Below are 13,000 nucleotides of genomic sequence, written 5' to 3' on the forward strand. Positions count from 1 at the left end.
TCTTTTGTTTTATTTAAAAAATAAAATAACAACATATGCCAGACAGTGTCCAGCTTTGCACAGACCCTTTCCCAGCATCCCCTTCACCGGAGACGCCCCTCAGGAAACAGAAATGAGTCTGTAGAAAGCACGCTGCATTCCCAGTTCATTAGAACTGCCCAGCCATGCAAATACAAGGTACATTTACTTGGTTATAGACTTGAAAATAAGTGGTTTTTGCAGATTGAGACTGTTTCTTCATGTGAAGTTGGAGAAAGGGAAGTACAAAGACAGGGACCATTTACAAATACCATAGACAGAAGTTGCAAGTCAAAAGCATAATACAGCTGTCCTCTAACAACAGTGAGCAAAGGCCAGGACACAGCACTGGCAACTAAATGACTGTCTGGACCTGCACTTCAGCCTCTCTTCTTTGTTCCTACCTCTGCCATGTCCAGATGGTGACTCAGGCAGACAATCTGCGGGATGACACTAAAAGTGAAATCATTCACCTAACACCGCACTCTTACCCCTTTCCCTAAGGCTAGCTGGATTTGAAGGCTGCTTCCTTCTGCCNACACCGCACTCTTACCCCTTTCCCTAAGGCTAGCTGGATTTGAAGGCTGCTTCCTTCTGCCCATTTGCATCTTTCCCCCGCTTGGGGGCTTTCTTGAAATTAATTTTAACCCAATGTTACAGTATGACAATGACAATATATTTGTGAGTGTGTGTGTGCGTGCGCACGTGCAACATTTTATTCCCCCTTGCCCGGGTCTTCCTTAGTCCCACTTTCCACTGGGGACAAATGCCTTTGCTCAAGAGTTTCCATGTAAATGGTTACTATGTTGGCTGAAAGAGGTATGCTTTCCATAGCTCCTGGTATGAAAAGGTATTTTATAAAATCACCCTTGGTCATCATCAGTGAACACAGATTCTCTTTATTTATAGAGGAAATGGATTATAATTTTTTGCTATGACCCCTCGAATTGAAAAGACTAATTATTGAGCCTTTATTATACTCTAGGCTCATGTTGAGTGTTTGGTTGAATTTGGGAGGTGGGTGTGTAAAGGAAGACATAATGATGATGAGAAATAGTTCCACTTTCCTCAAAGTAGTCACTGTAGTACAGTGTGATGAGTGCTGAAATGGAGACACACAAAGCCATGTAGAAGCGTGGGGGAGTTAAGGTGGTGTTTGAGACGAGCTGTAAAGAGTGGGTTTACCAGGTGGAGAATATTATTTCATTATCACCTATTACCATCATCAGAGAAATGTAATTAGAATAAAGGAAAGGAAACTTAAAACCAATCTATTTGAATGCATGTTGGCAATACTAGTGACATTTTTCTAAGGGGAAAATAATGAATCTATTTACTAAGGTGAGGTTAGAAGTTTTGTTTTTTTTTTTCCCCCTCATAATTCTCATTTATTCAGTATGTTATTTCAAGTCATTCCTTGAGAAATTGAAAATTGTCATATAGTTACTGGGTATATCCTCAAACGTTACTGGTATCTCACCTTAGGGACTCTTGATCTATTAAATAGATAACAAAAAAAGGTCTAAATTTTGCTTGCTTGTTTATAAAGTCCTATGATTATTTCCATCTCTCTTTTAGTAGTGATTTAAAAAAATATCTCTAGGATACCTGCTGTGTGGCATTAAGTAAAAAAAAAAAAAAAGCATGCATCTGAGTTATTGGAAAATCATGTGTATTTTATTTCCCATCAGGAAAAGTCTGCAGTCCATAAATCAACGAAGAAGTCAAAGGAAGCACAAAATGTATCAGATAACCCCGACTCTACTGACTTCATTTACCCTTACAATGAGCTGCTGGTTTGGGCTGTGCTAATGAAAAGGCAGAAGATGGCCATGTTCTTCTGGCAGCGTGGAGAGGAGGCCACGGTGAAGGCGGTGATTGCTTGTATCCTCTACCAGGCGATGGCCCAAGAAGCTAAGGAAAGCAACATGGTGGATGATGCGTCAGAAGAGTTGAAAAACTATTCAAAGTAGGAGTTCTCTCTTCACTTCATACTAAACATCGACAGTTCTTAGAATGGTTAGACACTTTTATCTCCCTTACCTTTGAACTTGTAAGACAAGTGGACTATTGCCATGCATTTCATGGTCTCTTTTATTAAAAGGGTCTTTAAGTATTTTAAGGAGCTTTGTGGAATAAAGGAAAGGGAGGTGGTCTTCAGGTCAGGGGACTTGGGTCCTAGCCTAGCTGCGTACTAATCGGGAGAGTCAGGGAACCCGTCTAATGGCCTTTAGTTTCCTAACTATAAAATGTTCAATTAATGATTTTGGTAGTTTCTCCCAACTCTCAAACTCTTTGATGCTAAGTTAAATTAAGACTTGTGTTTATTTTAAGTATATCTCAGCTGGGGAAATAATTCATTGTATTAAATTCATTGTAGTAAAGAACCAGAGAGTAATGGTGGAATATGGAAATGTTAGAAATGTTTTCAATTTTTTAATTACTAAAGTGGTATAGTAGTGAAGAAAGAAATCTCGAATTCATGCAAACTAATTTATAATTTCAGTTAAAAAAATTTCAGAGAATGACAGTGTTGATGTTTCAGAGAAAACAACCTCCTGGAAAATTACCTGAGGGTATCTCTAGGTTTTCTTCCTTAAGTCATCTATATATTTCGTAATCAAAAAAAAGAAAAAAAGAAAAAAAAGTGTTTCCACAACTTTTCTTAGTTCATAGTTTAGTTCTGAACATCTTTTTGGTCAACGCATTCTTCATTAGATCTTACCAGGGAGTCCTCAACCAAACTGTATATAGCCTGTCATATAATGCGGAGTGGCTTCTCCCCATAAATAGTTCAGGTGTACCCTAAATTCTATAGGCTACAGTGTAAACCCCCTAGTTCTGTTCCTTTAGGAAAAGGAAAACCCTTCCTTTCCTGAGCAGCAATCCTTTTAAAACAGTTTCAGCAAACTGAGATTATTAAATTGCTGTTGGCTCTTTCTTTATAAAGCCTAATTAATTATTTTCCGAGTGTCATATCCAATCTTGTAGAATGTTTCTGAACATTCTAAAATGTTTCTAGAAATGCAGGGCTGTCACCTGCCTTTGTTTTCCACATTCACCACTGTGTTCTTGCAGACAGTTTGGCCAGCTCGCCCTGGACGTGTTGGAGAAGGCATTCAAGCAGAATGAGCGGATGGCCATGAAGCTGTTGACCTATGAACTCAAGAACTGGAGCAACTCTACGTGTTTGAAGCTGGCTGTGTCGGGAGGCTTGCGACCCATTGTCTCACACACTTGTACCCAAGTGCTACTGACGGACATGTGGATGGGGCGCCTGAAAATGAGGAAACACTCTTGGTTAAAGGTAAATTTACTTGCTTTATGGAGTTTAACATTAGTTTAGTGTGAAATTCTGTACTCTTGAGTTTCATTTTTTGGTTGTTCCAGAAGTGTATCTTCAGGAAACCAATTAATATCTTTGATTCTAACAGATGAGTTGGGATCTTCCCAGAGGAACCTCCAAAAACTACTTTATCTCCCACTGCCACATTTCTTTTCAGAAATGGGGACAATTCCATTTACTCTGCCAACCACAAAGACCTTCTTGTCTGAAGGTGGTTAGAAAGTAAAAGCATATACAAACATATGCAAGGTTTTGTTATTACTAAATACCATTACCTCTGATAATTATAACAAAGGTAAATGAGATTTTTGGTGAAAATTGTCTTGGCTTAAAAATACTAACAGATAATAAACCAAATAAAATGAGCAATTTCTGTTGTTCTGCTCATCCAGTGTGTTGCAGGGGATAAGTGGCTGTGCCCTAGGCTGCCCTCAAATGCATTGTTCCCACCACTAACCGTCTCTAAATTCTAAGCCTCATCCCTCATTTTGCATTATCAAAAGTAATTTTGTTGACTACTGAGGACATTTAACCTTTTACATCAAACCTAAGCTTAAAGCTTTATTTTATGGTCAAGCTTAAGAAGCATATATGCTGACAAAAGTGTATGAGAGAGGATAAGGCATGAGTATTAAGAGCTACATAAAACTATATTTTATGTTCAGTTTTATTCTTCCTAGGGTTTTTATTTATTTTTATTTATTTTTCCTTTTTTGTCTTTTTTTACTGACCGGTAACGGGATCGCAACCCTCGGTGTCGCGCCCGTACCGGGGACCGGCAATGGGATTGCAACCTTCGGTGCTGCGCCCACACCGCGCTCAACCAGTGAGCGGGAACCGGTCTCCACATGGGATCCGAACCCTCGGCGGGNACACCGCACTCTTACCCCTTTCCCTAAGGCTAGCTGGATTTGAAGGCTGCTTCCTTCTGCCCATTTGCATCTTTCCCCCGCTTGGGGGCTTTCTTGAAATTAATTTTAACCCAATGTTACAGTATGACAATGACAATATATTTGTGAGTGTGTGTGTGCGTAACACCGCACTCTTACCCCTTTCCCTAAGGCTAGCTGGATTTGAAGGCTGCTTCCTTCTGCCAATTTGCATCTTTCCCCTGCTTGGGGGCTTTCTTGAAATTAATTTTAACCCAATGTTACAGTATGACAATGACAATATATTTGTGAGTGTGTGTGTGTGCGAGCAGCAATCCTTTTAAAACAGTTTCAGCAAACTGAGATTATTAAATTGCTGTTGGCTCTTTCTTTATAAAGCCTAATTAATTATTTTCCGAGTGTCATATCCAATCTTGTAGAATGTTTCTGAACATTCTAAAATGTTTCTAGAAATGCAGGGCTGTCACCTGCCTTTGTTTTCCACATTCACCACTGTGTTCTTGCAGACAGTTTGGCCAGCTCGCCCTGGACGTGTTGGAGAAGGCATTCAAGCAGAATGAGCGGATGGCCATGAAGCTGTTGACCTATGAACTCAAGAACTGGAGCAACTCTACGTGTTTGAAGCTGGCTGTGTCGGGAGGCTTGCGACCCATTGTCTCACACACTTGTACCCAAGTGCTACTGACGGACATGTGGATGGGGCGCCTGAAAATGAGGAAACACTCTTGGTTAAAGGTAAATTTACTTGCTTTATGGAGTTTAACATTAGTTTAGTGTGAAATTCTGTACTCTTGAGTTTCATTTTTTGGTTGTTCCAGAAGTGTATCTTCAGGAAACCAATTAATATCTTTGATTCTAACAGATGAGTTGGGATCTGACATAATGATGATGAGAAATAGTTCCACTTTCCTCAAAGTAGTCACTGTAGTACAGTGTGATGAGTGCTGAAATGGAGACACACAAAGCCATGTAGAAGCGTGGGGGAGTTAAGGTGGTGTTTGAGACGAGCTGTAAAGAGTGGGTTTACCAGGTGGAGAATATTATTTCATTATCACCTATTACCATCATCAGAGAAATGTAATTAGAATAAAGGAAAGGAAACTTAAAACCAATCTATTTGAATGCATGTTGGCAATACTAGTGACATTTTTCTAAGGGGAAAATAATGAATCTATTTACTAAGGTGAGGTTAGAAGTTTTGTTTTTTTTTTCCCCCTCATAATTCTCATTTATTCAGTATGTTATTTCAAGTCATTCCTTGAGAAATTGAAAATTGTCATATAGTTACTGGGTATATCCTCAAACGTTACTGGTATCTCACCTTAGGGACTCTTGATCTATTAAATAGATAACAAAAAAAGGTCTAAATTTTGCTTGCTTGTTTATAAAGTCCTATGATTATTTCCATCTCTCTTTTAGTAGTGATTTAAAAAAATATCTCTAGGATACCTGCTGTGTGGCATTAAGTAAAAAAAAAAAAAAGCATGCATCTGAGTTATTGGAAAATCATGTGTATTTTATTTCCCATCAGGAAAAGTCTGCAGTCCATAAATCAACGAAGAAGTCAAAGGAAGCACAAAATGTATCAGATAACCCCGACTCTACTGACTTCATTTACCCTTACAATGAGCTGCTGGTTTGGGCTGTGCTAATGAAAAGGCAGAAGATGGCCATGTTCTTCTGGCAGCGTGGAGAGGAGGCCACGGTGAAGGCGGTGATTGCTTGTATCCTCTACCAGGCGATGGCCCAAGAAGCTAAGGAAAGCAACATGGTGGATGATGCGTCAGAAGAGTTGAAAAACTATTCAAAGTAGGAGTTCTCTCTTCACTTCATACTAAACATCGACAGTTCTTAGAATGGTTAGACACTTTTATCTCCCTTACCTTTGAACTTGGAAGACAAGTGGACTATTGCCATGCATTTCATGGTCTCTACTAAACATCGACAGTTCTTAGAATGGTTAGACACTTTTATCTCCCTTACCTTTGAACTTGTAAGACAAGTGGACTATTGCCATGCATTTCATGGTCTCTTATTAAAAGGGTCTTTAAGTATTTTAAGGAGCTTTGTGGAATAAAGGAAAGGGAGGTGGTCTTCAGGTCAGGGGACTTGGGTCCTAGCCTAGCTGCGTACTAATCGGGAGAGTCAGGGAACCCGTCTAATGGCCTTTAGTTTCCTAACTATAAAATGTTCAATTAATGATTTTGGTAGTTTCTCCCAACTCTCAAACTCTTTGATGCTAAGTTAAATTAAGACTTGTGTTTATTTTAAGTATATCTCAGCTGGGGAAATAATTCATTGTATTAAATTCATTGTAGTAAAGAACCAGAGAGTAATGGTGGAATATGGAAATGTTAGAAATGTTTTCAATTTTTTAATTACTAAAGTGGTATAGTAGTGAAGAAAGAAATCTCGAATTCATGCAAACTAATTTATAATTTCAGTTAAAAAAATTTCAGAGAATGACAGTGTTGATGTTTCAGAGAAAACAACCTCCTGGAAAATTACCTGAGGGTATCTCTAGGTTTTCTTCCTTAAGTCATCTATATATTTCGTAATCAAAAAAAAGAAAAAAAGAAAAAAAAGTGTTTCCACAACTTTTCTTAGTTCATAGTTTAGTTCTGAACATCTTTTTGGTCAACGCATTCTTCATTAGATCTTACCAGGGAGTCCTCAACCAAACTGTATATAGCCTGTCATATAATGCGGAGTGGCTTCTCCCCATAAATAGTTCAGGTGTACCCTAAATTCTATAGGCTACAGTGTAAACCCCCTAGTTCTGTTCCTTTAGGAAAAGGAAAACCCTTCCTTTCCTGAGCAGCAATCCTTTTAAAACAGTTTCAGCAAACTGAGATTATTAAATTGCTGTTGGCTCTTTCTTTATAAAGCCTAATTAATTATTTTCCGAGTGTCATATCCAATCTTGTAGAATGTTTCTGAACATTCTAAAATGTTTCTAGAAATGCAGGGCTGTCACCTGCCTTTGTTTTCCACATTCACCACTGTGTTCTTGCAGACAGTTTGGCCAGCTCGCCCTGGACGTGTTGGAGAAGGCATTCAAGCAGAATGAGCGGATGGCCATGAAGCTGTTGACCTATGAACTCAAGAACTGGAGCAACTCTACGTGTTTGAAGCTGGCTGTGTCGGGAGGCTTGCGACCCATTGTCTCACACACTTGTACCCAAGTGCTACTGACGGACATGTGGATGGGGCGCCTGAAAATGAGGAAACACTCTTGGTTAAAGGTAAATTTACTTGCTTTATGGAGTTTAACATTAGTTTAGTGTGAAATTCTGTACTCTTGAGTTTCATTTTTTGGTTGTTCCAGAAGTGTATCTTCAGGAAACCAATTAATATCTTTGATTCTAACAGATGAGTTGGGATCTTCCCAGAGGAACCTCCAAAAACTACTTTATCTCCCACTGCCACATTTCTTTTCAGAAATGGGGACAATTCCATTTACTCTGCCAACCACAAAGACCTTCTTGTCTGAAGGTGGTTAGAAAGTAAAAGCATATACAAACATATGCAAGGTTTTGTTATTACTAAATACCATTACCTCTGATAATTATAACAAAGGTAAATGAGATTTTTGGTGAAAATTGTCTTGGCTTAAAAATACTAACAGATAATAAACCAAATAAAATGAGCAATTTCTGTTGTTCTGCTCATCCAGTGTGTTGCAGGGGATAAGTGGCTGTGCCCTAGGCTGCCCTCAAATGCATTGTTCCCACCACTAACCGTCTCTAAATTCTAAGCCTCATCCCTCATTTTGCATTATCAAAAGTAATTTTGTTGACTACTGAGGACATTTAACCTTTTACATCAAACCTAAGCTTAAAGCTTTATTTTATGGTCAAGCTTAAGAAGCATATATGCTGACAAAAGTGTATGAGAGAGGATAAGGCATGAGTATTAAGAGCTACATAAAACTATATTTTATGTTCAGTTTTATTCTTCCTAGGGTTTTTATTTATTTTTATTTATTTTTCCTTTTTTGTCTTTTTTTACTGACCGGTAACGGGATCGCAACCCTCGGTGTCGCGCCCGTACTGGGGACCGGCAATGGGATCGCAACCCTTGGTGTCGCGCCCGTACCGGGGACCGGCAATGGGATCGCAACCTTCGGTGCTGCGCCCACACCGTGCTCAACTAGTGAGCGGGAACCGGTCTCCACATGGGATCCGAACCCTCGGCGGGAGCGCCGCTGCGCTCCCAAGCGGCACACTCTCCAGTGCGCCACCAGGCCGGCCCGGTTCCTATAGTTTTTAAAAACATAATGTGTCCAAAAGAGAATGAATGTTCTAAAAAATATATTTTTGGTAAACAGGCTATAGAAAACTTAAAAAAATGATATAAGATATAAAATATATAAAAGAGTTTACACATTTCAATTTCCACTGATGAGATTATAGAAGTAAGAAAAATGCCTGTCAAAAATGAGCTAACATAGATTCCTCTTTACAATTGTTTCCAGAAGAAGTTCTCCTTTGACCTGCTTTGATTTCAGCCTTGGAGATGATGAAGCAGTGATGTGGATGGGTCCACCTCTAGCTACACAAGCTCAGGCAACTTTTGGCAAAACTCTTTTCAAATGTTCAGGGAGTGAGATGGCCTATAGATAGCTGGTAGTTTAAGAAATGATTTTCCCCACGTGTGTGTCTTCTACATACCTTAGTGGACTAGAAATCCTCACTACTGAGAATTTAATGAATTTTTATTCTTCATTTACTTTACACCAAAAGAGACTTAAGGGAAGCAAGACTAAACGTTTTGCCCCATAACAGAGAGTTAATAAAGAGGACTGAATTAGTTGTTTAAAGTCTCTGAGCTGCAGTAAACCATTATTAATTATTAATTTTTCGGTGCTTGGCTTTTGAGTTTTGGGAACACATTTGCAAGTAATTGTAAGATGTTCTGGTTAGACTAACTCCAAGTGGATGAAGACTGCAGGAAGACCATGTAGAGTATGTGTATGGGAAAACTCGTTTAAATGCTTTGAGCATGATAGGCTCTAACATATCCCTTGAAGATGGGATATTGATGTCATTGAATGCTGTGTCACAACCCAGTTGTTCTATCATGGACAAGGGCAGCAAAAAATGTGCGGCCTCTTCAGGAAGTGGGTTAGGAATTAATTAATGTAATATTATCGTTGTTCGTGGTAACTATGGTTTTTCCAGACCTAGAAGAGTATTTTGGGTTCCACATATGAAAACACACACACACACACACACACACTCTTATTAGTAGAACTGAAGAAAGTCCAGAGAATCTGCACAGATCAAGCTTTAAAACAAAATAATAAAAGGTCATTTCAGCATGAAAAAAATGAGGGTTGACAAGGATAGGACTTCAATTTATTTAATCATAAATGGTGGGAAGTCAGATTTAATCTTATTTTTAGTCACTGAATCCCAGAATATTAGGGTTTACTTTTAGCCTGAAATAGTGTTCAGCAAGTTGATTTTCAGAGCATTTAGTAAATCTTCTAAACTCTTTTACTTTGAGAGGCCATACAAGTTGAACATAAAAATTCTTTTGAAAAGACTGATAATAATTCAAGAATGATAACAATTTAATGGAAAAAATAGGGGATGTCTGGATCTATTCATTTAATTTTACTGGCAGAGAAAATATTTTTGTAGGATGGAAGATGGATCTAACAGAAATGACACTTGGTAAGTTTTTATATTCTTGATTTTATAATATGAATACATTTTGATGTATTTTATGTGGTAATGTCTACTTTATAGTTTCAAAAAGCTGTTAAAGCAGTGTGTGCTCATTGAAAAATAATACTTCTCACTGCTCTGCTCTGGTCCCCCTAGGGGTAAATAATAACAGTGTCATAGGCATACTTTAAAATTTTTAAATGCATATATGTATACACATATTTATTTTAAATTAATTTTTTTTTTTACAAAATGGTATTACTTTATATATTGTTCTATAATTTGCTTTCTCTTCACTTAGCAATACAGCATGGATAATGTTTCATTATATTCAACATTGTGTTTGTCTTTTTAGTGGTTGCGTAGTATTCCATCTGTCCCAAACCAAATATCCCTCTGTAGATGGACACTTGGGTTGATACCAGGTTTTAGCTTTTGTAAGAAACTGTGCAATGAACATTCTGATCCATATATACGTGTACTGATGAGTATTTCTAAGGGAGACACTTCTAGAACTGAAATTAGAGTCAAGAAACATGTGTAGAATCAAGATATAAGTTGAATTGGGGATTGCTCTGACTTTTATATATAGTTAAATTCTTAGTTTTGTTATTGGAATAGTACGTACATCTTGTGTGACCCATACTACTTGGTATGCTTTGCTTTCTTTTGCAGATCATCATAAGTATTCTTTTACCACCTACCATTCTGACTTTGGAATTTAAAAGCAAAGCTGAGATGTCCCATGTTCCCCAGTCCCAGGACTTCCAGTTTACGTGGTATAACAGTGACCAGAACCCCAGCAATTCCAAAGAAAGTGCCTGTATGGTTAGTGCAAAATCACAGTGAATTTAGTTTTCATGATATTGACTGCATGCAAACATACACTTCCATGAAGTATATTTATAAGTCATCTCCTGAGCAAAAATTTCTGTTGCCACTATTTTAGGCCAGTGATGACAGATGGTCCTGGGGTTATACATTATTCTAAAATGCCTCTGATTCATCGGTCAAGCATTTAGTTCTCTTCTTCTTAATCATATTATACTATGATCAGGTACAGCATGGACTATAGACCTAATTAAATCCCATATATAATTAGGGAAAATATTCCATTTCTACCTCAAAGTCCAAATCAAAGTCTTTATTAAATCTCAACAGCTGTCTCACTTGTATTTTCCTTTGTGAATAATAGAATAACAGACTTGCTACTTCTCTAAAGCTACAATGAGGAATGCCTCATGTCTTAAAAGTCTTTATTTATAAAGATAGAGGATTAGAATTTGTGTTGAACTTCAGCGTTCCACTGCACAGTCTTTTCATTTGTTATATCCAGTGGCTATGAGTAATTTCACTTGAGTTCTAGATGCATACGCTTTTATGGGTAACTTGAGCTACTTCTCTTGAGTCCCATCTTCACTGCAAGATGTGTGTGCAGTGTGCTGTGAAAACTCATACACAGCTGATCCTTGAGCAACGGGGGGATAGGGGCGCTGACCCCACAGTCAAAAATCCACATATTACTTTTGATTCCCACCAAACTTTACTAATAGCCCACCAATAGCCCTTTTAGGTAGCCTAGTGGACTGGTTAGGTATGCATTCATTCATGACATACTTAACCCCAAATTTTCCAATAAAGTTTTCAAAAAAATCCAATCCATGCGTAAGCGGATCCACGCAGCTCAAACCTGTGTTGTTCAAGGGTCAACTGAGGCAGGTTTTTTTTTTTTTTTTTGGTGGCTGGCCAGTAAAGGGATCGACCATCGGACCCTTGGTGTTAGCAGTACCATGCTCTAACCAACTGAGCTAACTGGCCACTCCAACTGTACTATTTGCTTTTTTTTTTTAAAAAGATGACCGGTAAGGGGATCTCAACCCTTGGCTTGGTGTTGTCAGCACCACGCTCAGCCAGTGAGCAAACCGGCCATCCCTATATAGGATCCGAACCCGTGGCCTTGGTGTTATCAGCACCGCACTCTACCGAGTGAGCCACAGGCCGGCCCACTATTTGCTTTTTATGTCTCGATTGGGATCACTGCTTATAAAGTTGTTATTTATTGTGAGGTATAGTAAACATTTTCTGTGGTTCTTAATAATTTAATGAAGCATCTTTATCTAACATTTTGTCTAATGTGCTTTTTGCATTGATGAGATATTTGTTATAATATTTTAGAACATGTTTGGTAAATATTAAATGAAAACTACTTAATTATAATTTTTTTATCTCTGCATCTGTTAAGATTGGTTGGACATCCACTCTGATTGGGTGTGTTTGGATATGTTTGTGTTTCTCTTCTTTCCCTCCCTCCCTCCCTCCCCTCCCTTCCCCTCCCCTCTCTTCTTCTCTGCATCTAAGAGGACAGGTACATTCTAACCTCTGTAGAATGTGTGAGAAGTTCTCCCTTACAAAGCTGGGCCAGTCAAGCTGGACTTGTCACATTTGTCACTGTACCTGCTATGTGATACAATTGCTAAGTTTAGACCATTTCAAAATTTTTTTTTTTTTTTTTAAAGATGACCGGTAAGGGGATCTCAACCCTTGGCTTGGTGTTGTCAGCACCACGCTCAGCCAGTGAGCGAACCAGCCATCCCTACATAGTGACCCGAACCCATGGCCTTGGTGTTATCAGCACCACGCTCAGCCAGTGAGCGAACCAGCCATCCCTACATAGTGACCCGAACCCATGGCCTTGGTGTTATCAGCACCACGCTCAGCCAGTGAGCGAACCGGCCATCCCTATGTAGGATCCGAACCCGTGGCCTTGGTGTTATCAGCACCACACTCTCCCGAGTGAGCCACGAGCCGGCCCCCCATTTCAAAATTTTTAAGGGAAGAGAAGAAATGTAGTGTTGACTTAACACCTTTAGAAATAGAATGCGATGCTTATATGTGAGATATTCTGTTTGGCTTTATGCTTATTTAGTTGTTCACATTAAGTTCAGTTTGCTTGTTGAAGTGAACAGTGAAAAAAGCTGTGTATCTGTCTGTCTGTCTTTCTGTCTGTCTGTCTTTCTGTCTATCTATCTATCTATCTATCTATCTATCTATCTATCTATCTATCTATCTAT

The 13,000-nt window shown here is 38.7% G+C and overlaps 1 protein-coding gene across 1 annotated transcript in view; it reads left to right on the plus strand.

Annotated features, from left to right (window-relative positions):
- The window catches only part of TRPM6 (transient receptor potential cation channel, subfamily M, member 6), a 126,504-nt gene that overhangs the window by 46,935 nt on the left and 66,569 nt on the right, over nt 1-13,000 (plus strand). The window contains exons 14-17 of the mRNA XM_008579473.1: nt 76-177; nt 1,710-1,987; nt 3,097-3,325; nt 10,605-10,757. Of these exons, the coding sequence (XP_008577695.1) occupies nt 76-177; nt 1,710-1,987; nt 3,097-3,325; nt 10,605-10,757 (762 nt within the window). The remainder of the gene's footprint in view (nt 1-75; nt 178-1,709; nt 1,988-3,096; nt 3,326-10,604; nt 10,758-13,000) is intronic.

Source organism: Galeopterus variegatus, unplaced genomic scaffold, assembly GCF_000696425.1.
Source record: "Galeopterus variegatus unplaced genomic scaffold, G_variegatus-3.0.2 Scaffold1891, whole genome shotgun sequence".
NCBI classification, from domain to species: domain Eukaryota; kingdom Metazoa; phylum Chordata; class Mammalia; order Dermoptera; family Cynocephalidae; genus Galeopterus; species Galeopterus variegatus.